At 45.0% G+C, this 26,182-nt stretch overlaps 1 protein-coding gene across 2 annotated transcripts in view; it reads right to left on the minus strand.

Annotated features, from left to right (window-relative positions):
- Positions 1-26,182, minus strand: part of OBSCN (obscurin, cytoskeletal calmodulin and titin-interacting RhoGEF) — a 161,248-nt gene that overhangs the window by 98,391 nt on the left and 36,675 nt on the right. For both annotated transcript variants that reach the window (XM_032626878.1, XM_032626879.1), the window contains exons 12-16: positions 25,874-26,149; positions 21,973-22,248; positions 18,056-18,331; positions 14,152-14,427; positions 1,279-1,554 (exon numbers count right to left, since the gene is read on the minus strand). In XM_032626878.1, the coding sequence (XP_032482769.1) occupies positions 1,279-1,554; positions 14,152-14,427; positions 18,056-18,331; positions 21,973-22,248; positions 25,874-26,149 (1,380 nt within the window). The remainder of the gene's footprint in view (positions 1-1,278; positions 1,555-14,151; positions 14,428-18,055; positions 18,332-21,972; positions 22,249-25,873; positions 26,150-26,182) is intronic.

Here is a 26,182-nt window from a genome sequence, read left to right on the forward strand (position 1 = left end):
CACTACTGCCTCTCTGCTGAGCAAGCCAGACAGTGAATGCAACGGGGCCACACTCTGTGCCAGGCACCGTCCCGGCTCACAGGGGCAAATGCAACGGGGCCACACTCTGTGCCAGGCACCGTCCCGGCTCACAGGGGCAAATGCAACGGGGCCACACTCTGTGCCAGGCACCGTCCCGGCTCACAGGGGCAGCGCAGGGCAGCCAGGAGGGACCACCTGGGGCCACAAGCTCTGTCCCACCAAAAGCTGAGAGTCGAGGATCCCTGCCCCCATCCCCAAGGGAAGATGGGCCCCATGAGCAGCTAATGCACGGAAAGTAAGGCACACAGTGACCCTGACACAGCCTGGGGGCTGGGCCAAAATTCCAGAAGAGCAGTGGGGAGCAGGGCCAGGAAGGGAGGCAGAGGAGGACGGTCTCAGTAGAAGAACCCCCATGCGGAGTGGAGAGACCAGGCAAAGACTGAGAGGGATGAAACAGCCTGAGAGCCTCCAGCAGCCAAGCAAGGGGGCAAAGCCAAGGCAGAGAAGGGGGAAGGGGAAGGCCCTGGGAGGGGACCCAAGAGCGTCCCTGTGAGGGCTGACCCAGGGGAGCACCTGGAAGGACCACACTGGCTGCTGGATTGGGGACAAGGGCCACAGCTGGGGACAGTGTCAGCCACCTCAGGACACTGAAACCCAGTGATGTCATTGGCAGCCAGGAGGGATGGGAGCAGGCAACAAACCAGCTTGGCTCAGGCCCAGGACAGGATGGGCATCTGAGCAGAGGCCGACACAATGGGCTGACCTCAATGCAGCTGGACGGTCAGGGCCCCAAGGCCAGAGACAGGGACTCCAGACCCAATGGGGGTAGGGGCATCCAAGGCCAGAAGCTCCTCAGAGCAGGACTGGGTTCCACAGCTGCCCACGAAGACTTAATATGGGAATAGTGCCCCTTGCCAACGACAGACAAAGAATGGCCATTTCAGCAGACTACAGGCCTTAGCAGCCTGCAGATGACTGAGAAAGCCTGTGGCAGGTTTCATGCTGCGAGAGGTGGGGATGTGATGGAGAGATGCAGGAACCTGGGGAAGCAGATGCCAAGAGTGTCCTGGACCAGGGGCTGTGGCAAGCATCCCGCAACTCAAGGACCTTCCCAGTGGACAGAGCCCTGGGGCTGACTGCATCAGAGGAGAACCCAGCACAGGCCCAATACACACATGTCCCCCACCCTGCTGGAGATGTGCTAATTTCCCCCAATTTGTCAGGTGCTCAGCCTTTACACCCAACCCTGGCACCCACCTGTGACATCCAGGTGGAAGGAGACCCTCTGGCCCCCGGCCTCGCAGCTGTACTCCCCGGCGTCTGCCTTGCCCGCCTGCTGCACCACCAGCCGCCGCCCTCGGCCCGTGGCCTCCACACGCACTTTCGAGCTCGAACTCAGCTTCTTTCCATCCTTGTACCACGTCACCTCCGTCTGGGCCTGGGCCACCTCGCAGCTCAGCGTGGCACTGGCCCCCGCCACGGCCTGCACTTCACTGCATGCCGGCTGCTCCTTGGCAAACACCACCTTGGGCTCTGGGGACAGGGGAGGATGCAGAGAGGCAAAAACACCATCTCAGTCAAGAAGGCAGCACTAGGGAAAAAAGGCCTGGACAGATGGGAAGGGGGGCTGGAAACTTCTCCAGGCTCTGTGCTGGCTGCACAACAAGTACCCACAATTTATCTATACATTCTACCACTGATCTGTGCATGTTGTTCCAAGTGGGGACTTTGTGAAAGATTTCTTCCATGGACATGTTCCTCTAGGAAAGGAACTGTGGGATCAGGAGGCATGTACACCTCAAACTTCCTAGAGGATGCAGAGTCTTTCCCACACGACTGAGCAGAGAACGTTCCCACCCACAGTGCAGGAGAGTTCCTGAGGCTCCATGCTGTTGTCAGCTGTTGGCAATCTGGTAGTTGTACTTCCCGAGCTCTCTTTTGCATGGTCCTGATGATTTAGAGTGGAGCACCGTTACTGATTTTTTTGGCTTTTGGTGTTTGCCCTTCTGTAGTGTCATTGCAAGGCTTTTGCCCAGTTAGCAGTAGCATTGCCTGTCTTTTCGTTATTCATTTTCAGGAACTCTTTATATATTTATGTTAGAACTTTGAGAAGTATGGGTGTGTAAATAACTTCTCCATCTTTGTCACTTGTTTTGTCATCTTTTATGTGTCTTCTATTGATATAGTTCTTAGTTTTAATACAGGCAAGTATGTCAATTTGTCCCTTGTGATTAATGCATTTATATCCTAGTTAAGAAATCTTTTATTACCCTCAGGTCATTAAATAATCTGTATTAGCTGCTAAGAGCTTGCTTTATCTTTCACATTGGAGTCTCTAACCCACCTGAAGTTGGTGTTTGTGTGTGCTGCGAGGGAGATGTCCATTTTTATTATAGAGGAATAGATATAAAAATAGAGATATATGTATACAGTTACATGGTATTAGCACAGTTTATGAAAAGACCATCCTTTCTCTATACCACACACTAGCACTACAGAGTTAAAAAACAGAAAAGGGATGGGGGAGTCTGGTTATGTGCGGGGCTGTTTCAGAGCTCACTATTCTGTTCCTTTGTTCTGTGTATTTATCCCTGCATTGAAACCCAGTTGTCTTCACTACTGTAGCTTTATAATAAGTTTGGTATCTTGCAGATGAAATGCTCTCACTTTATGAGTGCTTCGGTTCCACTTGACTCTTGGAATCAACTAGTCAATTTTGACACACCCACAAAAGAACTTTTCTTTGGGTTTTGATTAGGAGTGGACATCTTTGAGTCTTCCATGCATATCCCACCATTCATTTAGCACTGTCTCCCTAAAGTATTTAATAATATCCTCCTCAGAAGCCTTAAACATATTTTATTAGACATGGAATTAGAAGCATGATACTTTTGATGCTATTATAATTGTCTTAAAATATCCCTTTCTGACTCTTTGTCGCTAGGACCTCAACATAGAAGCGTTTTCTGTGTATTTTGTATGTGGCAGTCTTCCTTAACTTTCTTACTAACTCTAAAAATTCTTCCTTTTCTACCTTCTGCATTAATAATCTTATCATCGGTGAAGTCCACTTTTACTTTATCTAAGTTTTATTGCTTTATATTCCTCCTTATAGGCTGTACAATGTTGGACACAAGTTCTGATAGTGGAGCCACTTGAAATGCTCCAGTTAAAAAGAAAAGATTTCAAGGTTTCCCTATAAGTGTGATGTTTGCTGTGGTTTTCTTTAGCACCCTGTATCAAATTAAGAAACTATCCTTTTATTACTAGTTTATTAAGAAGTTTATTAATATGAATATATGCTACTACATTTCATAAAACTCTTATTCTGAATATGATGTAAAAAATTTATCAAGCACTTTTATTCTGCATTCTTCTGGGTAAAAACATGCTTTTTCTCTTTTAGTTTCTTAACATTATAGATTGTATTGATTTTTCTTATGTTCTGATGTTGAACCACCCTTGCATTCTTGGATTAAGATCTGAGTGTATTGTGCTTTTCATGCATTGCTCCACTCACTTTGCCAATACTTTGTATAGGATTTTGATATTGACATCCATAAAAGATTGGCCTGTAATTTCAATTCTTTATACTTTCTTTGTCAGATTTTGGTATCGATGTTACATGCTAGCTACATAAAATGAGTTAAAGAGCATATATATATATATATATATATATATATATATATATACACACACACATATCCATATATATCCATATATATGTATATCTCCATATATACACATATATATGTATATCCCCTTCAAAGCTTTTGCACAGCAAAGGAAACCATAAACAAGACCAAAAGACAACCCTCAGAATGGGAGAAAATATTTGCAAATGAAGCAACTGACAAAGGATTAATCTCCAAACTTTACAAGCAGCTCATGCAGCTCAATAACAAAAAAACAAAAACCCAATCCAAAAACGGGCAGAAAACCTAAATAGACATTTCTCCAAAGAAGATATACAGACTGCCAACAAACACATGAAAGAATGCTCAACATCATTAATCATTAGAGAAATGCAAATCAAAACTACAATGAGACATCATCTCACACCAGTCAGAATGGCCATCATCAAAAAATCTAGAAACAGTAAATGCTGGAGAGGGTGTGGAGAAAAGGGAACACTCTTGTACTGCTGGTGGGAATGTGAATTGGTACAGCCACTATGGAGAACAGTATGGAGGTTCCTTAAAAAACTACAAATAGAACTACCATATGACCCAGCAATCCCACTACTGGGCATATACCCTGAGAAAACCATAATTCAAAAAGAGTCATGTACCCAAATGTTCATTGCAGCTCTATTTACAATAGCCAGGACATGGAAACAACCTAAGTGTCCATCATCAGATGAATGGATAAGGAAGATGTGGCACATATATACAATGGAATATTACTCCGCCATAAAAAGAAACGAAATTGAGCTATTTGTAATGAGGTGGATGGACCTAGAGTCTGTCATACAGAGTGAAGTAAGTCAGAAAGAGAAAGACAAATACCATATGCTAACACATATATATGGAATTTAAGGGAAAAAAATGTCACGAAGAACCTAGGGGTAAGACAGGAATAAAGACACAGACCTACTAGAGAATGGACTTGAGGACACCGGAAGCAGGAAGGGTAAGCTGGGACGAAGTGAGAGAGTGGCATGGACATATATACACTACCAAACGTAAAATAGATAGCTAGTGGGAAGCAGCCGCATAGCCCAGGGAGATCAGCTCGGTGCTTTGTGACCACCTAGAGGGGTGGGATAGGGAGGGTGGGAGGGAGGGAGATGCAAGAGGGAAGAGATATGGGAACATATGTGTATGTATAACTGATTCACTTTGTTATAAAGCAAAAACTAACACACCATTGTAAAGCAATTATACTCCAATAAAGATGTAAAAAAATGCAAAAATATATGTATATCCCTTTTCCATTCTCTTAAAGAATCTCGATGAATATGGAATAATTTCTTTCCAGAATATTCTATATAAATTGCCAGTAGAGCCACTGAGCTTAATCTTGTTCTATGAGAAGATTCTTTTATTATGTTTCCATTTAGTTAAAAGGTTATTAGACTGTTCAAGTCGTTAATTTCTTCTTGCGTAAGTTTTGGTATAATTTTCTAAGAACTGGCCACTATTTCAAAACTTTTCAAATTTATTTGTGTGAAATAATATCGTGTTTTATTATAATAATGTCAAATGATTCATAGTGGGTTTCTTGGTATCTATATACACCTATGAATCATTATATACTAATACGATATCAAACTGTTATGTGGTGGCACTTAGGAGTCAATGCAGGACCACAGCCCATCTCTATTTGAGGTTAACCTCTCTTAACAAAAGGAAACTAAAGTTAGTTCACAGACATCTCTGTGAACCAGCCCAGAAGGTACAGACACACACAAGAGTCATTAGGAAATGATATGAAATAAATACCACTTTACTAGTCAGTGGGTGCTACTACCATACCCCATCTTTAACAAAGCATGCTAGTGTAAGAAAAGCTCCTTACTACTCTCCATTTCTAAATTTATACATCATTTAGAAATACTGACACAGGAAAGGAAATACTGACACAGAATATACTAATTGAAAGACAAAAGGAAACCAAAATTTGCTTTCAGATGAATGTGCCATATCTCAGAGGTGCATATCAAAGACATATATCTACCAACCCTCTTCTCTTGGTTTACTTTGCACAGACATTGCAAGAGAACAGGAACCTATATTTTGCAACATTTGGGTACATACATAACTTCTACAACCATGTGCAAGGAAGGAAGAGTGTCCCAAGACAACTAAAACTTTGCTGATCCAAAATTCAGACTTGAGGTAATGCCAAGTATGATTATGTGCCTGAAACTTCCCCTTATCAGGTTCAAAGAAATACAAACGTCTCTGATTAGGGCAAATCCTCATATGGTGCTGGGTGAGGGAATCTGGATGCTGCTAGAACATCCAAAAGTACATTCACATATCCTGAGGTGAGAGACATCTGGTCTACTCGAGACCCCAAGGGCGAGATGGAGCCAGGGTCCTGGACACCAAAGATCACCTGGAACATTACAACATGGAAACACCACTCATGGTGCACAAGAGGGGACACTCTTCCTTCCATACACACCCTTCCCACCCAGTGTCCCTGGGATCAGGCACAAGCATGAAAGTGGGAGGTGGGAAGATGGGAGATGTAAAGAGATTAAATGTGATGGAAAGGCCACTGGGTCTGTCACGGCTATAAGCCAGTCACATCATCTCCATAAAGGGCTAATTTAGCATCCCTCCCAAATAACTGACCTGTGACATCCAGGTGGAAGGAGACCCTCTGGCCCCTGGCTTCACAGCTGTACTCTCCAGCATCCACCTTCCCTGTCTGCTGCACCACCAGCTGCCGGGTGCAGCCCTTGGCTTCCGCACGCACTTTCGAGCTCGAACTCAGCTTCTTTCCATCCTTGTACCACGTCACCTCCGTCGGGGCCTGGGCCACCTCACAACTCAGCACGGCACTGGCCCCCGCTACGGCCTGCACTTCACTGCGTGCTGGCTGCTCTTTGGCAAACACCACCATGGGCTCTGGGGGATGGGAGGGATGCATAGGATCAAAGATACCATCTCAGTCAAGATGCAGCACTGTGGAAAGAACGACTAAACAGGGAGGCAGGAAGACAGGAAACCTCTCCAGGCTTTGCACCAGCTGTGTGACCTAGAGAAGCTCCACCACCTTCTCAGCAACAATGACACCCTCTGTTTCTACATTCTCCTGATCTATGTAGGCTGTTCCCGTGAGAAGCTGGGAAAGACTTCTCCCCTGCACAGATCCTCTAGGAGAGGAGCCGTAGGGTCATGCGTTCCTCAGCCTTCCTAGATGAGGCCAGAGCCTTTCCCATACAGTTGTGCAGGTCACGTTCTCATCTGCAGTGAAGGAGAGCTCCTGAGACTCCACCCTCTTGCCTACTCTCAGTATTGTCAACTGTCGGCAACCTGGTGGGAGTGAAGTTACACCACCTGGCTGTCTATTGCAGGGTCCTGATGATTCACAAAGGGAAGAATCTTTATGAATTTTTTGGTCATTCTGTGGTTTACTCTTCTGTGGTGTCACTGTTCAAGTTTTCCACAAGTTTCAAAATTAGCATTGTCTGTCTTTTCCATATTCATTTAGGAGCTCTTTATATAAATAAATGCTATAGAGTGTTGATGCTTATGTGTATTTATCTATCCTCCCCATTTTCGTGCTCTACCTTTTCATTCCTTTATGATGTTTCTGGTGAAGTTAAGTTATTTAATTAAGTCTGTTACAGGCAGATATATCAATTTGATATCAATTTGTCCTTTGTGGTTTCTACATTTATGTTCCGTTTAAAAATCCTTCATTATCCTGAGGTCATTAAATAACCTCTATTATCTGATAAAAGCTTATTTCACCTTTCACACAGAGGTCTCTAACCTGCCTGGAGTTGGTTCTTTGTGTTCTAGGAGGTAGATTCCAGTGTTATTTTATTTTTCCATATAGTTAATGGTCTTAGTACCATTAATGAAAAGACCCTCCTTTCTCTCCACCTCAGCGTGAACTCACCATTCCTGTCCCTTGGGCTATTTATCTGTCTCTGCACTGAAACCCACTTGTCCAAACTGCTGTAACTTAAAATAAAAGTCTTGATTTAGGTTAGAGCAAATGTCCTCATTCTGTTCTTTGACTGGCTTTTGCAATCAACTTGTCAATATTCTCACACCCAAAAGACCTATTATTGGGGGTTTAATGGGAATTGAACACTTCTAGGTCTTCCATAGATTCATATCCATTTATTTGTATCTTTTTGCCTGCCTCTCTACAATGTCTAATCATTTCTTCCACAAAGTGTCTCAAGATCCTTTCTTAGACTTGGAACTGGTAAAATGACCCATCTAATGTTATTGTAACTCTGAAAATTTCATTTTCCAGTTTCTTGTTTCGGGTATATAGATATAGAACTGTTTTCTGTATATTATTATTATTATTATTATTTTGGTACGCAGGCCTCTCACTGTTGTGGCCTCTCCCATTGCGGAGCACAGGCTCCGGACGCGAAGGCTCAGCGGCCATGGCTCACGGGCCCAGCCGCTCTGTGGTATGTGGGATCTTCCCGGACCGGGGCACGAACCCATGTCCCCTGCATCGGCAGGCGGACTCTCAACCACTGCGCCACCAGGGAAGCCCTCTATATTATTTTTGTATGCGGTAATGTTTCGCAACTCTCTTACTAAGTGTAGTAATTAATGTTTCTGGATTTTCTAAACTGATAATCATATCATCTGTGTGTTCCAATTTCCCTCCTTACTGTGCTATAAATGCAGCATTACAGTGGTGAAAATTGGTTTCCTTGTCTTGTTCCCTACTTCAAAGGCAATGCTTTCAAGGTTTCACTGTATGTGTGATGTTAGCTAGTTTTCTCTACATTACCAATTATTAAATGAAAGAAGAACCTTTTATTAATACTTTGGTAAGAATTTTATGGCAGGAATTGATGCTAACTTTTATCAAGTATTTCTCCTAGATATATGATGTTATATTTCATTGAGTATTTTTAATCTCCATTTATTGGGGAAATAGTATCATTTTTCTTTTATTTTCTTGATGTCAATCTTTCTATACATTTTCTACTGTTCCTTGTGTTAGATAAACCTTGCACTCTTGCAATAGGACTGTTCTCAGAGTGTATTTTCCTCTTGATAACCTGTTGAATTCAGTTTGCTACTATTTTGTTGAAGATATTAGCCTTGATATCATCAATAGATTAAACTGTGTTACTTATTCATATTACCTTATCAGATTTTGGTATCAATGATATGTTCTACACATAAAATGAATTAGCGAATGTATTCCATTTTTCAATACTACAGAAGAATCTGTATGAACATGGAATAATTGCATTCCAGAATACTCAGCACAATTTAACAGTAGAGTGAGTGGGCTTAGATTTCTGCTGTGAGATTATTTATTATGGTTCCATTTATTTAAAAGACTATCAGCTGGCAGAAAAAGCTTTTGACAAAATTCAACACCAATATATGATAAAAACCCTCCAGAAAGTAGGCATAGAGGGAACTTACCTCAACATAATAAAGGCCATATATGACAAACACACAGCCAACATCATTCTCAATGGTGAAAAACTGAAATCATTTCCTCTAAGATCAGGGACAAGACAAGGTTGTCCACTCTCACCACTATTATTCAACATAGTATTGGAAGTTTTAGCCACAGCAATCAGAGAAGAAAAAGAAATAAAAGGAATCCAAATCAGAAAAGAAGAAGTAAAGCTGTCACTGTTTGCAGATGATATTATACTATACATAGAGAATCCTAAAGATGCTACCAGAAAACTACTAGATCTAATCAATGACTTTGGTAAAGTAGCAGGATACAAAATTAATGCACAGAAATCCCTTGCATTCCTATACACTAATGATGAAAAATCTGAATGAGAAATTAAGGAAACACTTGCATTTACCATTGCAACAAAAAGAATGAAATACCTAGCAATAAACCTACCTAAGGAGACAAAAGAGCTGTATGCAGAAAACTATAAGACACTGATGAAAGAAGTTAAAGATAATACAAACAGATGGAGAGATAGACCATGCTCCTGGACAGGAAGAATTAACATTGAGAAAATGACTATACTACCCAAAGCAATCTACAGATTCAATGCAATCCTTATCAAACTACCAATGGCATTTTTCACAGAAGTAGAACAAAAAATTTCACAATTTGTATACAAACATAAAAGACCCCGAATACCCAAAGCAATCTTGAGAAAGAAAAACAGAGTTGGAGGAATCAGGCTCCTGGACTTCAGACTATACTACAAAGCTACAGTAATCAAGACAGTATGGTACTGACATGAAAACAGGATAGAAAGCACAGAGATAAACCCGTGCACATATGGTCACCTCTTCAATAAGCCTCTTCAATAAGCGGTGCTGGGAAAGCTGGACAGGTACATGTAAAAGTATGAAATTAGAACACTCCCTAACACCATACACAAAAATAAACTCCGAATGGATTAAAGACCTAAATGTAAGGCCAGACACTATAAAACTCTTAGAGGAAAACAAAGGCAGAACACTCTATAACATAAATCACAACAAGATCCTTTTTGACCCACCTCCTAGAGAAATGGAAATAAAAACAAAAGAAAACAAATGGGACCTAATGAAACTTAGAAGCTTTTGCAGAGCAAAGGAAACCATAAACAAGACAAAAACACAACCCTCAGCATGGGAGAAAATATTTGCAAATGAAGCAACTGACAAAGGATTAATCTCCAAAATTTACAAGCAACTCATGCAGCTCAGTATCAAAAAAACAAACAACCCAATCCAAACATGGGCAGAAGACCTAAATAGACATTTCTCCAAAGAAGATATACAGATTGCCAACAAACACATGAAAGGATGTTCAACATCACTAATCATTAGAGAAATGCAAATCACAACTACAATGAGGTATCACCTCACACCAGTCAGAATGACCATCATCAAAAAATCTACAAACAATGAATGCTGGAGAGGGTGTGGAGAAAAGAGAACCCTCTTGCACTGTTGGTGGGAATGTAAATTGATACAGCCACTATGGAGAACAGTATGGAGGTCCCTTAAAAACTAAAAATAGAACTACCATATGACCCAGCAATCCCACTACCTGGTATATACCCTGAGCAAACCATAATTCAAAAACAGTCATGTAGGGCTTCCCTGGTGGCGCAGTGGTTGAGAGTCCGCCTGCTGATGCAGGGGATACGGGTTTGTGCCCCGGTCCAGGAAGATCCCACATGCCACAGAGCAGCTGGGCCCGTGAGCCATGTCTGCAGAGCCTGTGCATCCAAAGCCTGTGCCCCGCAATGGGAGAGGCCACAACAGTGAGAGGCCCGCGTACCCCCACCCAAAAAAAAGAGTCATGTACTACAATGTTCATTGCAGCTCTATTTACAATAGCCAGGACATGGAAACAACCTAAGTGTCCATCAACAGATGAATGGATAAAGAAGATGTGGCACATATATACAATGGAATATTACTCAGCCACAAAGAGAAACGAAATTGAGTTTTTTGTAGTGAGGTGGATGGACCTGGAGTCTGTCATACAGAGTGAAGTAGTCAGAAAGAGAAAAACAAATACCATACGCTAACACATATATATGGAATCTAAAAATAAAAAAGGTTCTGAAGAACCTTGGGCAGGACAGGAATAAAGACGCAGACATAGAGAATGGTCTTGAGGACGTGGGGAGGGGGAAGGGTAAGCTGGGACGAAGTGAGAGAGTGGCATGGTCATATAAACATTACCAGATGTAAAATAGATAGCTAGTGGGAAGCAGCCACATAGCACAGGGAGATCAGCTCGGTGCTTTGTGACCACCTAGAAGGGTGGGATAGGGAGGATGGGAGGGAGATGCAAGAGGGAGGAGATATGGGGATATATGTATATGTATGGCTGATTCACTTTGTTATAAAGCAGAAACTAACACACCATTGTAAAGCAATTATACTCGATTAGAGATGTTAAAAAAAATGATTATTGGCTGTACAACTTGTCTATTTTCCATTGTGTGAGTTTTGCCATAGTTCCTAGGAATTGATCAATTTGTAATCCTCTGTTCTTTGTGAATTTTGTACACACATTGCAACAAAATATGGCTCTATATTTTGCTACATCTGTGTTCAGAAAACTTACTTATCAATGTGAAAATTGCTGTCCCAGGATACCTGAAACTTTATAACACACAATTCAGCCATGAAATAATTCCAAGTATTATTGTGTGACCAACATTTTCCCTTATTCTGCTTCAATGAATTGAAACATCTCTTACTAACAGGAACCTCAAGTGTTCTTGGTAAGGATCTAGATGATCTGCCACAAAAACCCCAGTGGACAGATAACTCGTCTATTTCAGCCCTATGCAACAGGTAGACCCAGAGTGACAGACACCAAAGACCACCAATGGAGTCTGAACAAGCTAGGAAAATGTGACTAAGGATTATTACATGGAAAACAACCCATGATATAAAAGAACTGCCTCTCTCCCTCCAGGATACACCCAGCAATCCATGTTTCTATGAACTTAGATTTAGAAATGTTTTCTGCATATTGACTTCTTTAAACACGAATCCTACTCAAGAATCGTACACAGTCAAAAAATAATTTTGGGGGTTCTCTGAATTGATAATCACATCATCAGCATATTCCAACTTTAGATTCACGAAAACTTTTGCCAGTGATTTTATGATCCTTCATACTTGACTCAGTGGTTAGTCAGTGTACTGTCACTCACATCAGGGTTTCCAGATACCCATTAACTGGGATGTTGCTGTTGCTGCTATTGTATATGTATTTTATAATATAAAAAAAAGAACACTTTTATACAATTTGCTAAGAATATTATGGAAGGAACTGATGCTCCATTTTATCAAATTATTGCCTCGATATAGGACATTTAAATTTAATCAGACATTTGATTCTGTGCTCATTGAGATGATCACATTTTTTGCATTCAATCTCTTAATGTCAAGCCTTATATCTATTAACGTTGCCAACATTCAACTCAAGGTGCAATCCTAGACTATGACTTTCATAACTGATCTCTACCCCCTGCATACATGACTGAATTCCATTTAATAACATTTAATTTATGATTTGGGCTTTGATAACCACAATAGATATGTCTGGAATTTCACTCATTCTTCCTGCCTTTCTTGTGCGGTTCTGGTATCTATGTCATATTCATTGCATAAAGAAAGTTATGGAGTGCATCTCCTTCTTCTGTCTCTAAGACCATCTCCACAAGCATGGAATAATAGTTTTTCAGGATATTTTGTAGAGTGTACCAGAGAACTACGAGGTAGTTCTTGAGAATATTTTTCACTATTCTTCCTACTGATTGAAAAGTCATACAACTCTTTGAGATTTCTATATCTTCTTGTGTCAGTTTTCATACACTGGCCAGGATTTAGTCAAATTGCACAACTTTTCAAAGCTTTTATTTAAAAACACTCTCTAATATTCCCCAAATGCCACATTTTACAGAAATGCCTGGTCGGATCTGGGATATCTATAGACATCCATAAATCATCCTATGGTCTCACGGTCTCCAACAGTTACGGGTTGGCACCTAGGAGTCAATGTGGATTGGCAGCCCACCCCTACACAGCATTAAGACTCTCTTCACACAAGATGAGTTACCTGATTTCTTAGACTTCCCATTCTTCCAGCCACAAGGCAGAGACACTCACTAACCTTTAGGAAAATGCAACGAAATAAAGACTACTTTGCCCATCAGAGACAGCAGCTGGTACACTCAATCCTCATTAGCAAAGCAGACTGATGGGGCAGAAGCGAATTTTTCCTTTCCATTCCTAAATTCATCAAAATAAGGCCACGGGGAATACTGACCCACATCATCCAAACAATTTGAAGACAAAGACAAAATCCTATTGCATTTAAGAAGATCACCCTAAATAGCACAGGTCACTCTACACCATTCCTCCTTTCTTCCTCCCTTTACAAGATCGTGACAACAAAACTTGGGCCTATCTTCCACTACCTAAAGGCAACCGGAGCTTCCCTATCCAGGAAAAGGAAGGAAGGCCATCCCAGAAACATGAATCTGATCATCAAAAGTTCACTCCTAAGGTAATTCCAAGCTGGATTGTGTACCAGGATCTCCACTAATCCGGGATCAAGGAAGTTGAAACCCCATCTGACAAACTAAGACCCGGCATGAGCTGCCGGATGAGGACATGTGGTCGGTGTTATGAAAGATATACGATGAGAGGAAAGTCACATATCCCCAGGCGGACCTCAGATGCCATGCATCAGGGAGAGCCAGGAACAAGAGGAAGGCTCTAGGCAGGTGCTAAGACACTGTGACTGGGCCTTAATGCATGGAAACAGGTGGACACAAAGGACCCTTCTTACCTCCACGCCCACCCTCTCCATCCAACCTCCCCCTGGTAAAATGGCTATAAACGTGGGACGTGGAAGACTGGGAGGCTACAGGCAAGTGAACACCCATCTGTCAGGCCGCAAGACAGTCCCCTCATCACCTCCAAATAGGTTAGCTCAGTATCCTCCTCCAGGACTGACCTGTGACATCCAGGTGGAAGGAGACCCTCTGGCCCCCGGCCTCGCAGCTGTACTCCCCGGCGTCTGCCTTGCCCGCCTGCTGCACCACCAGCCGCCGCCCTCGGCCCGTGGCCTCCACACGCACTTTCGAGCTCGAACTCAGCTTCTTTCCATCCTTGTACCACGTCACCTCCATCTGGGCCTGGGCCACCTCGCAGCTCAGCGTGGCACTGGCCCCCGCCACGGCCTGCACTTCACTGTGTGCCGGCTGCTCCTTGGCAAACACCACCTTGGGCTCTGGGGACAGGGAGGGATACACGGGTCAAGGACACCATCTCAGTCAGGAAAGCAGCCCCGGACAAAGGAGACCTGGGTGGGGAGCCATGTGCCAGTCAGGTGCGAAGGGTGCGGAGATGGGGCAGGGGCCAAGCTGGAGACTTCTCCAGGCTCTGCACCAGCCGTGTGCCCTGCAGAAGTCCCCCTGCCTTTCTAAGCAACAAGTAAAACAAGTGATGCATTCTCCCCTGGGTCCGTGTGAGCTGGTCTGGGGGTTGGGGTGGTGCCGGGAGGGTGAATTGTTGGAAGAGACTTCTCCCCTGCTCATGGCATCTGCGGAGTCACACGAAAGTGTTCCCAAACCTTCCCAGATGGGGCCACAGTCTTCTTCATATGTCTAGGCGGGGAACTTTGCACCTGCAGTCCATGGATATCACTGAGGCTCAGTGCCCTGCCCTACACATAGTACGGTCAAGTTGTGGCAATCTGGTGGGAGTGCTGGCACCTCCCCATGGTTCTCTTTTCCATTCTCTGAGGAATAAAGAAGCTGCGCACATTTCCCCGTACACTGGGGTCCCCATTACTCTTTTCTTCTTCCTGGTGACACTATTCAAATTTTTGCCCACTCACCAATAGTAGGCTCTCTCTTCTCTCCATTCATCTCTAGGCACTCTTTATGCATTGAAATACTAGAGAAGGACAGATTGCTAGCTTTCAAGGTTATTCCCAACTGTGGGACTCCCATTTTCACTATGTTATCGAGTCCTCTGATTAATCAAAGTTATTCCCTTCAATAGTGTTACCGATGTCCATTTCAGCCCTTTCAGTTTGGAGCATTTGTGTTCCATTTAAGAAACCTCCCTTACCTTCGGTCTTTAAAGAAACCACGGTATCACCGGACTGTTTTTTGGTTTGTACCTTTTAACACTAAGGTTTCTAACCCACCTCGAGTGTACTTTTGAGTGTGGTGTGAATTGTCAGTACAGTTTAATTTTTCCCTATGGGTAAGTGGTCCAAGCACTATTTATGAAGACAACATCCCTCCTCGACTTCTCAACACAGACAGCACAGCAACAGACGAAATTGTGGGGGCGCGGAGGGGGCTGCGAGACGGGCGGAGGGGGGATTTCTCCGTGGTGGTGCAGGAAACCACTGCTGCAAGGAGCTCTTGCTGACCTCACTACTACGTTCCTCTGATGCCATAAATATCGCCGCACTGGGATCCCCTTATCTTGAAAACTATATAGCCTCACGATCATTCTTGACGACGGCTCCCAGGAAGTGCTCCTACCGCTCTTCTGCAAGCAAATAGCACATTGGCTGTACCTTGTCTTTGGAATCTGCCTGCTATTCTACCATCCGACCACCCCAAACACAAATTTGCTTTTATTTTCATTGTTAATCAACATCTCTGATTTTTCTCCTCAGATTACTGTCCGTCGATGGAAACCTCTGACTCTCTCTCAAGAATGTGTACTAATTTCCCCACATAAGTCTCGTAGCATCTTCTATCAGACCTGGAATTAGAAACATGATACAAATGTGCCATTTTAACTCTTTCACATTAGTTTCACTTGCCAAGGGTTTCTCGCCAGGACTTAGCTGTGGAAATGTCTTCTGCATGTTCATTCTCTTACACCATAATCTTGCTCAACAATCGTACACAGCCTAATAATGGATCCGTCAGGTTGTCTGAGTTGATAATCACATCATCAGCAAATTCTGCCTTGAGTTTTTCTAAACCCTTTGCCAGTGATTTTATGCTCCTCCTGAATCCGCTCAGTGGCTACAGAGGCCCACGTGTGTTCTCCGTCACATCAAAGATTTCCAGGGACACGTTAAGTGGGATCCTGCTCTTGTTGTTACTGTTGTTGTTGTTGGAGGAATTTTATTATAACGTTACAAAAAGAACACTTTTGTACAGTATGCTAAGAAGCATATGGCGGGAACTGGTGCTCAGTTTTCTCACACTTTTTGCTTGGATTTCGGACGATCATATTTCATCAACCATTTGATTCTCTACTTGTTCAGAGGACCACAAGCTTTTGCATTCAATCTCTTAATGCCAAGCTTTATATATATTAACTTTGCCAACATTCAGGCCAACGTGCAATCCTGGACTAGGACTCTCATCACTGATCTCCACCCTATGGATGCATGGCCGAATTCCTTTTGCTAACATTTCATTTATGATTTTCACTGTGATATTCACAATATATACATCTGGCATTTCATTCCTCCTTCATGCGTTACTTCTGCGATTCTGGGAGGCATCGATGTTATGTTCTGCACTTAAACAGACTTATGGAGTGCATCTCCCTTTTCTATCGCTAAGACCATCTCCACAAGCATGGAATAACAGTTTTTCAGTATATTTTGTAGACTGTACCACAGAAGTACCAGGTAGTTCTTGGGAAGATTTTTCATTATTGGTCCCACTGATTGACAAGTCATACAACTCTTTGAGTTTTCTACATCTTCTTGTGTCAGTTTTCATACAGTTGCCCAGGATTTAGTCAAACTTCATAACTTATCAAAGCTTTTATCTTAGAACACTCTCTAATATTCTCAGAAAGCCACATTTTACAGAAATGCCTGGTGGGATCTGGGATATCTATACACACCCATAAATAAACCTATGGTTGCACGGTCTCAAACAGTTATGGGCTGGCACCTAGGAGTCAATGTGGAATGGCAGCCCACCCCTACTCAGCATGAAGGCTCTCTTCACAGAAGACGAGTAACCTGATTTCATAGACTGCCCTATATTCCAGCCACGAGGCAGAGACACTCACTAACCATTAGGAAAGTGCAACGAAATAAAGACTGCTTTGCCAGTCAGAGTCTGCTGCTAGTTCACTCACTCCTCATTAGCAAAGCAGACCGATGGGGCAGTAGCGACGTTTTCCTTTCTGTTCCTAAATTAATCAATATAACTCCATGGGGAAAACTGACCCACAGCATCCAAACTGTTTGAAGACAAAGGCAAAATCCTATTGCATTTAAGACGATCACCCTAAACAGCACAGGGGACTCTATTGCAATCCTCCTTTCTTCCTCCCCTTGCAAGACCGTGACAACAAACTTCGCCTATCTTCTGCTACCTACAGGCAACCGGAGCTTCCATATTCAGGAAAATGAAGGAAGGGCATCCCAGAAACCTCAACTCTGATCATCCAAAGTTCATCCTAAGATAATTCCAAGCGGGACTGGGTGGCCAACATCTCCACTAATCTGTGATCAATGAAATTGAAAGCCCATCTGGCAACCCGAGACCTGGCATGAGCCATGTGGTAGGTGTCAGGAAAGAAGTACCATGGAAGGAAACTCACATATCCCCAGGCCTACCTCAGACCCCACGCATCAGGGACAGCCAGGATCCCGATACCAGGAACAACAGGAAGGCTCTAGGCAGGTGCTAAGACACTGTGACTGGGCCTTACCGCATGGAAACAGGTGGACACAAATGGCCCCTCTTCCTGCCACGCCCACACTCTCCATCCATACTCCCCTGGGCAAAAATGGCTATAAATGTGGGACGTGGAATTCCGGGAGGCTACAGGCAAGTGAAAACCCGTCTGTCAGGCCGCAAGACAGTCCCCTCATCACCTCCAAATAGGTTAGCTCAGTATCCTCCTCCAGGACTGACCTGTGACATCCAGGTGGAAGGAGACCCTCTGGCCCCCGGCCTCGCAGCTGTACTCCCCGGCGTCTGCCTTGCCCGCCTGCTGCACCACCAGCCGCCGCCCTCGGCCCGTGGCCTCCACACGCACTTTCGAGCTCGAACTCAGCTTCTTTCCATCCTTGTACCACGTCACCTCCGTCTGGGCCTGGGCCACCTCGCAGCTCAGCGTGGCACTGGCCCCCGCCACGGCCTGCACTTCACTGCGTGCCGGCTGCTCCTTGGCAAACACCTCCTTGGGCTCTGGGGACAGGGAGGGATACACGGGTCAAGGACACCATCTCAGTCAGGAAAGCAGCCCTGGGCAAAAGAGACCTGCGTGGGGAGCCGTGGGCCAGGCGGGTGCGAGGGGTGTGGAGGTGGGGCGGGGGCCGAGCTGGAGACTTCTCCAGGCTCTGCACCAGCCGTGTGCCCCGCAGAAGGCCCCCTGCCTTTCTCAGCGACAAGTAACACAAGTGATGTGTTCTCCCCCGGGTCCGTGTGAGCTGGTCTGGGGGGTGGGGTGGTGCCGGGAGGGTGCATTTTTGGAAGAGACTTCTCCCCTGCTCATGGCATCTGCGGAATCACACGCAAGTGTTCCCAAACCTTCCCAGATGGGGCCACAGTCTTCTTCATACATCTAGGCAGGGAACTTTGCACCTACAGTCCATGGATATCACTGAGGCTCGGTGCCCTGGCCTACACATAGTACGGTCAGGTTGTGGCAATCTGGTGGGAGTGCTGGCACCTCCCCATGGTTCTCTTTTCCATTCTCTGAGGAATAAAGAAGATGAGCACCTTTCCCCGTACACTGGGGTCCCCATTACTCTTTTCTTCTTCCTGGTGACACTATTCAAATTTTTGCCCACTCACCAATAGTAGGCTCTCTCTTCTCTCCATTCTTCTCTAGGCACTCTTTATGCATTGAAATACTAGAGAAGGGCAGATTGCTAGCTTTCAATATTATTCCCCAACTGTGGGACTCGCATTTTCACCGTTTGATCGAGTCCTCTGATGAATCAAAGATTTTCCCTGCAGTAGTGTCACCGATGTCCATTTCAGCGCTTTGATTTTGTAGCATTTGTGTTCCATTTAAGAAATCTTCCCTTACCTTCGGTCTTTAAAGAAACCATGGTATCACTGGACCATGTTTTGGTTTGTACCTTTTAACACTGAGGTTTCTAACCCGCCACGAGTGTACTTTTGTGTGTGGTGTGAATTGTCAGTACAGTTTAATTTTTCCTTATGGGTAAGTGGTCCAAGCACTATTTATGAAGACAACATCCCTCCTCGACTTCTCAACACAGACAGCACAGCAACAGATGAAATTGTGGCGGCGGGGAGGGGGCTGCGAGACGGGCGGAGGGGAGATTTCTCCGTGGTGGTACAGGAAACCACTGCTGCAAGGAGCTCTTGCTGACCTCACTACTACGTTCCTCTGATGCCATAAATATCGCCACACTGGGATCCCCTTATCTTGAAAACTATATAGCCTCACGATCATTCTTGACAACGGCTCCCAAGAAGTGCTCCTACCGCTCTTCTGCAAGCAAATAGCACATTGGCTGTACCTTGTCTTTGGAATCTGCCTGCTATTCTACAATCTGACCACCCAAAACACAAATTTGCTTTTATTTTCATTGTTAATCAACATCTCTGATTTTTCTCCTCAGATTACTGTCCGTCGATGGAAACCTCTGACTCTCTCTCAAGAATGTGTACTAATTTCCCCACATAGTCTCGTAGCATCTTTTATCAGACCTGGAATTAGAAACATGATACAATTGTGCCATTTTAAGTCCTTCAACTTTTGTGTCCTTCACAAAAGTTTCACTTGCCAAGCGTTTCTCACCAGGACTTAGCTGTGGAAATGTCTTCTGCATGTTCATTCTCTTACACCCTAATCTTACTCAACAATCGTACACAGCCTAATAATGGATCCGTCAGATTGTCTGAGTTGATAATCACATCATCAGCAAATTCCACATTGAGTTTTTCTAAACCCTTTGCCAGTGATTTTATGCTCCTCCTGAATCCGCTCAGTGGCTACAGAGGCCCACGTGTGTTCTCCGTCACATCAAAGATTTCCAGGGACACGTTAAGTGGGATCCTGCTCTTGTTGTTGATGTTGTTGTTCTTGGAGGAATTTTATTATAACGTTAAAAAAACAACACTTTTGTACAGTATGCTAAGAATCATATGGCGGGAACTGGTGCTCAGTTTTCTCACACTTTTTGCCTGGATTTCGGACGATCGTATTTCATCAACCATTTGATTCTCTACTTGTTCAGAGGACCACAAGCTTTTGCATTCAATCTCTTAATGCCAAGCTTTATATATATTAACTTTGCCAACATTCAGGCCAACGTGCAATCCTGGACTAGGACTCTCATCACTGATCTCCACCCTATGGATGCATGGCCGATTCCTTTTGCTAACATTTCATTTATGATTTTCACTGTGATATTCACAATATATACGTATGGAATTTCATTCCTCCTTCCTGTTTTCTTCTGTGATTCTGGGATGCATCGATGTTATGTTCTGCACTTAAACAGACTTATGGAGTGCCTCTCCTTTTTCTATCTCTAAGACCATCTCCACAAGCATGGAATAACAGTTTTTCAGTATATTTTGTAGACTGTACCAGAGAACTACAAGGTAGTTCTTTGGAAGATTTTTCATTATTGATCCTACTGATTGACAAGTCATACAACTCTTGGAGTTTTCTACAACTTCTTGTGTCAATTTTCATACAGTTATCCAGGATGTAGTCAAACTTCACAACTTTTCAAAGCTTTTATCTTAAAACACTCTCTAATACGCTCCGAATGCCACATTTTACAGAAACGCCTTCTCGGATCTGGGATATCTATACACACCCATAAATAAACCGATGATCGCACGGTCTGAAAGACTTATGGGTTGGCACCTAGGAGTCAATGTGGAATGGCAGCCCACCCCTACTCAGCATTAAGGCTCTCTTCACAGAAGACAAGTCACCTGATTTCTTAGACTGCCCTATGTTCCAGCCACGAGGCAGAGACATTCACTAACCTTTAGGAAAGTGCAACAAAATAAAGACTGCTTTGCCAGTCAGAGTCTGCTGCTAGTTCACTCACTCATTAGCAAAGCAGACTGATGGGGCAGTAGCGACGTTTTCCTTTCCGTTCCTAAATTAATCAATATAACTCCACGGGGAAAACTGACCCGCAGCATCCAAACTGTTTGAAGACAAAGGCAAAATCCTATTGCATTTAAGACGATCACCCTAAACAGCACAGGTGACTCTTTTCCAATTCTCCTTTCTTTCTCCCTTTGCAAGATCGAGACAAAAAACTTGGCCTATCTCCTGCCATCTACAGGCAACTGGAGCTTCCCTATCCAGGAAATTGAAGGAAGGGCCTCCCAGCAACCTCAAATCTGACCATCCAAAGTTCATCCTAAGATAATTCCAAGCGGGACTGGGTGGCCAACATCTCCACTAATCTGCGATCAATGAAATTTAAACCCCATCTGGCAACCCAAGACCTGGCATGAGCCATGTTGTTGGTGTCAGGAAAGAAGTACCATGGAAGGAAACTCACATATCCCCAGGCCTACCTCAGACCCCACGCATCAGGGACAGCCAGGGTCCCGATACCAGGAACAACAGGAGGACTCTGGGCAGGTGCTAACACACTGTGACTGGGCCTTACCGCATGGAAATAGGTGAACACAAAATGGCCCCTCTTCCTGCCACGCCCACACTCTCCATCCATACTCCCCTGGGCAAAAATGGCTATAAATGTGGGACGTGGAATACCGGGAGGCTACAGGCAAGTGAAAACCCGTCTGTCAGGCCGCAAGACAGTCCCCTCATCACCTCCAAATAGGTTAGCTCAGTATCCTCCTCCAGGACTGACCTGTGACATCCAGGTGGAAGGAGACCCTCTGGCCCCCGGCCTCGCAGCTGTACTCCCCGGCGTCTGCCTTGCCCGCCTGCTGCACCACCAGCCGCCGCCCTCGGCCCGTGGCCTCCACACGCACTTTCGAGCTCGAACTCAGCTTCTTTCCATCCTTGTACCACGTCACCTCCGTCTGGGCCTGGGCCACCTCGCAGCTCAGCGTGGCACTGGCCCCCGCCACGGCCTGCACTTCACTGCGTGCCGGCTGCTCCTTGGCAAACACCTCCTTGGGCTCTGGGGACAGGGAGGGATACACGGGTCAAGGACACCATCTCAGTCAGGAAAGCAGCCCTGGGCAAAAGAGACCTGCGTGGGGAGCCGTGGGCCAGGCGGGTGCGAGGGGTGCGGAGGTGGGGCCGGGGCCAAGCTGGAGACTTCTCCAGGCTCTGCACCAGCCGTGTGCCCCGCAGAAGGCCCCCTGCCTTTCTCAGCGACAAGTAACACAAGTGATGCATTCTCCCCCAGGTCTGCGTGAGCTGGTCCAGGGGGTGGGGGGGTGGGGGGAGGGTGCGCTTTTTGAATAGACTTCTCCCCTGCTCATAGCATCTGCGGGGTCACACGCAAGTGTTCCCAAACCTTCCCAGATGGGGCCACAGTCTTTTCCATATGCCTCAGCAGGGAACTTTGCACCTGCAGTCCATGGAAATTACTGAGGCTCGGTGCCCTGGCATACACATAGTACGGTCAAGTTGTGGTAATCTGGTGGGAGTGCTGGCACCTCCCCGTGGTTCTCTTTACCATTGTCTGAGGAATAAAGAAGCTGAGCACCTTTCCCCGTACACTGGGGTCCCCATTACTCTTTTCTTCTTCCTGGTGACACTATTCAAAGTTTTGCCCACTCACCAATAGTAGGCTCTCTCTTCTCTCAATTCATCTCTAGGCACCCTTGACGCATTGAAATACTAGAGAAGACAGAGTGCTATAGCTTTCAATGTTATTCCCAACTGTGGGACTCGCATTTTCACCGTTTGATCGAGTCCTCCGATGAAACAAAGATTTTCCCTGCAGTAGTGTCACCGATGTCCATTTCAGCCCTTTGGTTTTGGAGCATTTGTGTTCCATTTAAGAAATCTTCCCTTACCTTCGGTCTTTAAAGAAACCATGGTATCACCGGACCATGTTTTGGTTTGTACCTTTTAACACTAAGATTTCTAACACACCATGAGTGTACTTTTGTGTGTGGTGTGAATTGTCAGTACAGTTTAATTTTTCCCTATGGGTCAGGGGTCCAAGCACAATTTATGAAGACAACATCCCTCCTCGACTTCTCAAACAAGCAGCACCATATCAGATGAAATTGTGGTGGCGGAGAGGGGGCTGGAAGACGGGCGGAGGGGGGATTTGTCCGTGGTAGTGCAGGAAACCACTGCTGCAAAGAGCTATTTCTGGCCTCACTACTAGGTTCCTCTGATGCGGTAAATATCGCCGCACTGGGATCCCCTTATCTTGAAAACTATATAGCCTCACAATCGTTCTTGACAATGGCTCCCAGGAAGGGCTCCCACCGCGCTTCTGCAAGCAAATAGCACATTGGCTGTACCTTGCCTTTGGAATCTGCCTGCTATTCTACCATCCGACCACCCAAAATACAAATTTGCTTAGACTTTCATTGTTAATCAACATCTCTGATTTTTCTCCTCAGATTACTGCCCATCGACGGAAACCTCTGACTCTCTCTCAAGAATGTGTACTAATTTCCCCACATAGTCTCATAGCAACTTTTATCAGACCTGGAATTAGAAACATGATACAGTTGTGCCATTTTAAGTCCTTCACAAAAGTTTCACTTGCCAAGCGTTTCTCGCCAGGACTTGGCTGTGGAAATGTCTTCTGCATGTTCATTCTCTTACACCGTAATCTTGCTCAACAATCGTACACAGCCTAATAATGGATCCGTCAGATTGTCTGAGTTGATAATCACATCATCAGCAAATTCTACCTTGAGTTTTTCTAAACCCTTTGCCAGTGATTTTATGCTCCTCCTGAATCCGCTCAGTGGCTACAGAGGCCCACGTGTGTTCTCCGTCACATCAAAGATTTCCAGGGACACGTTAAGTGGGATCCTGCTCTTGTTGTTGATGTTGTTGTTCTTGGAGGAATTTTATTATAACGTTACAAAAACAACACTTTTGTACAGTATGCTAAGAATCATATGGCAGGAACTGGTGCTCAGTTTTCTCACACTTTTTGCCTGGATTTCGGACGATCAAATTTCATCAACCATTTGATTCTCTACTTGTTCAGAGGACCACATCCTTTTGCATTCAATCTCTTAATGCCAAGCTTTATATATATTAACTTTGCCAACATTCAGGCCAACGTGCAATCCTGGACTAGGACTCTCATCACTGATCTCCACCCTATGGATGCATGGCCGATTCCTTTTGCTAACATTTCATTTATGATTTTCACTGTGATATTCACAATATATACGTCTGGCATTTCATTCCTCCTTCATGCGTTTCTTCTGCGATTCTGGGAGGCATCGATGTTATGTTCTGCACTTAAACACACTTATGGAGTGCATCTCCCTTTTCTATCGCTAAGACCATCTCCACAAGCATAGAATAACAGTTTTTCAGTATGTTTTTTAGACTGTACCAGAGAACTACAAGGTAGTTCTTGGGAAGATTTTTCATTATTGGTCCTACTGATTGACAAGTCATACAACTCTTGGAGTTTTCTACAACTTCTTGTGTCACTTTTCATACAGCTATCCAGGATGTAGTCAAACTTCACAACTTTTCAAAGCTTTTATCTTAGAATACTCTCTAATTCGCTCCGAATGCCACATGTTACAGAAATGCCTTCTCGGATCTGGGATATCTATACACACCCATAAATAAACCTATGGTTGCACGGTCTCAAAGACTTATGGGTTGGCACCTAGGAGTCAATGTGGATTGGCAGCCCACCCCTACTCAGCATTAAGGCTCTCTTCACAGAAGACAAGTCACCTGATTTCTTAGACTGCCCTATGTTCCAGCCACGAGGCAGAGACACTCACTAACCTTTAGGAAAGTGCAACGAAATAAAGACTGCTTTGCCAGTCAGAGTCTGCTGCTAGTTCACTCACTCCTCATTAGCAAAGCAGACTGATGGGGCAGTAGCGACGTTTTCCTTTCTGTTCCTAAAATAATCAATATAACTCCACGGGGAAAACTGACCCACAGCATCCAAACTGTTTGAAGACAAAGGCAAAATCCTATTGCATTTAAGACGATCACCCTAAACAGCACAGAGGACTCTGTTCCAATCCTCCTTTCTTCCTCCCTTTGCAAGACCGTGACAACAAACTTCGCCTATCTTCTGCTACCTACAGGCAACCGGAGCTTCCATATTCAGGAAAATGAAGGAAGGCCATCCCAGAAACCTCAAATCTGAGCATCCAAAGTTCATCCTAAGATAATTCCAAGCGGGACTGGGTGGCCAACATCTCCACTAATCTGCGATCGATGAAATTGAAACCCCATCTGGCAACCTGAGACCTGGCATGAGCCATGTGGTAGGTGTCAGGAAAGAAGTACCATGGAAGGAAACTCACATATCCCCAGGCCTACCTCAGACCCCACGCATCAGGGACAGCCAGGATCCCGATACCAGGAACAACAGGAAGGCTCTAGGCAGGTGCTAAGACACTGTGACTGGGCCTTACCGCATGGAAACAGGTGGACACAAATGGCCCCTCTTCCTGCCACGCCCACACTCTCCAACCATCCTCCCCTGGGCAAAATGGCTATAAATGTGGGAGGTGGAATACTGGGAGGCTACAGGAAAGCAAACACCCGTCTGTCGGCCGCAAGACAGTCCCCTCATCACCTCCAAACACGCTAGCTTAGTATCCTCCTCCAGGACTGACCTGTGACATCCAGGTGGAAGGAGGCCCTCTGGCCCCCGGCCTCGCAGCTGTACTCCCCGGCGTCTGCCTTGCCCGCCTGCTGCACCACCAGCCGCCGCCCTCGGCCCGTGGCCTCCACACGCACTTTCGAGCTCGAACTCAGCTTCTTTCCATCCTTGTACCACGTCACCTCCGTCTGGGCCTGGGCCACCTCGCAGCTCAGCGTGGCACTGGCCCCCGCCACGGCCTGCACTTCACTGCGTGCCGGCTGCTCCTTGGCAAACACCTCCTTGGGCTCTGGGGACAGGGAGGGATACACGGGTCAAGGAC

The sequence above is a fragment of the Phocoena sinus genome, chromosome 3 (assembly GCF_008692025.1).
Source record: "Phocoena sinus isolate mPhoSin1 chromosome 3, mPhoSin1.pri, whole genome shotgun sequence".
NCBI classification, from domain to species: domain Eukaryota; kingdom Metazoa; phylum Chordata; class Mammalia; order Artiodactyla; family Phocoenidae; genus Phocoena; species Phocoena sinus.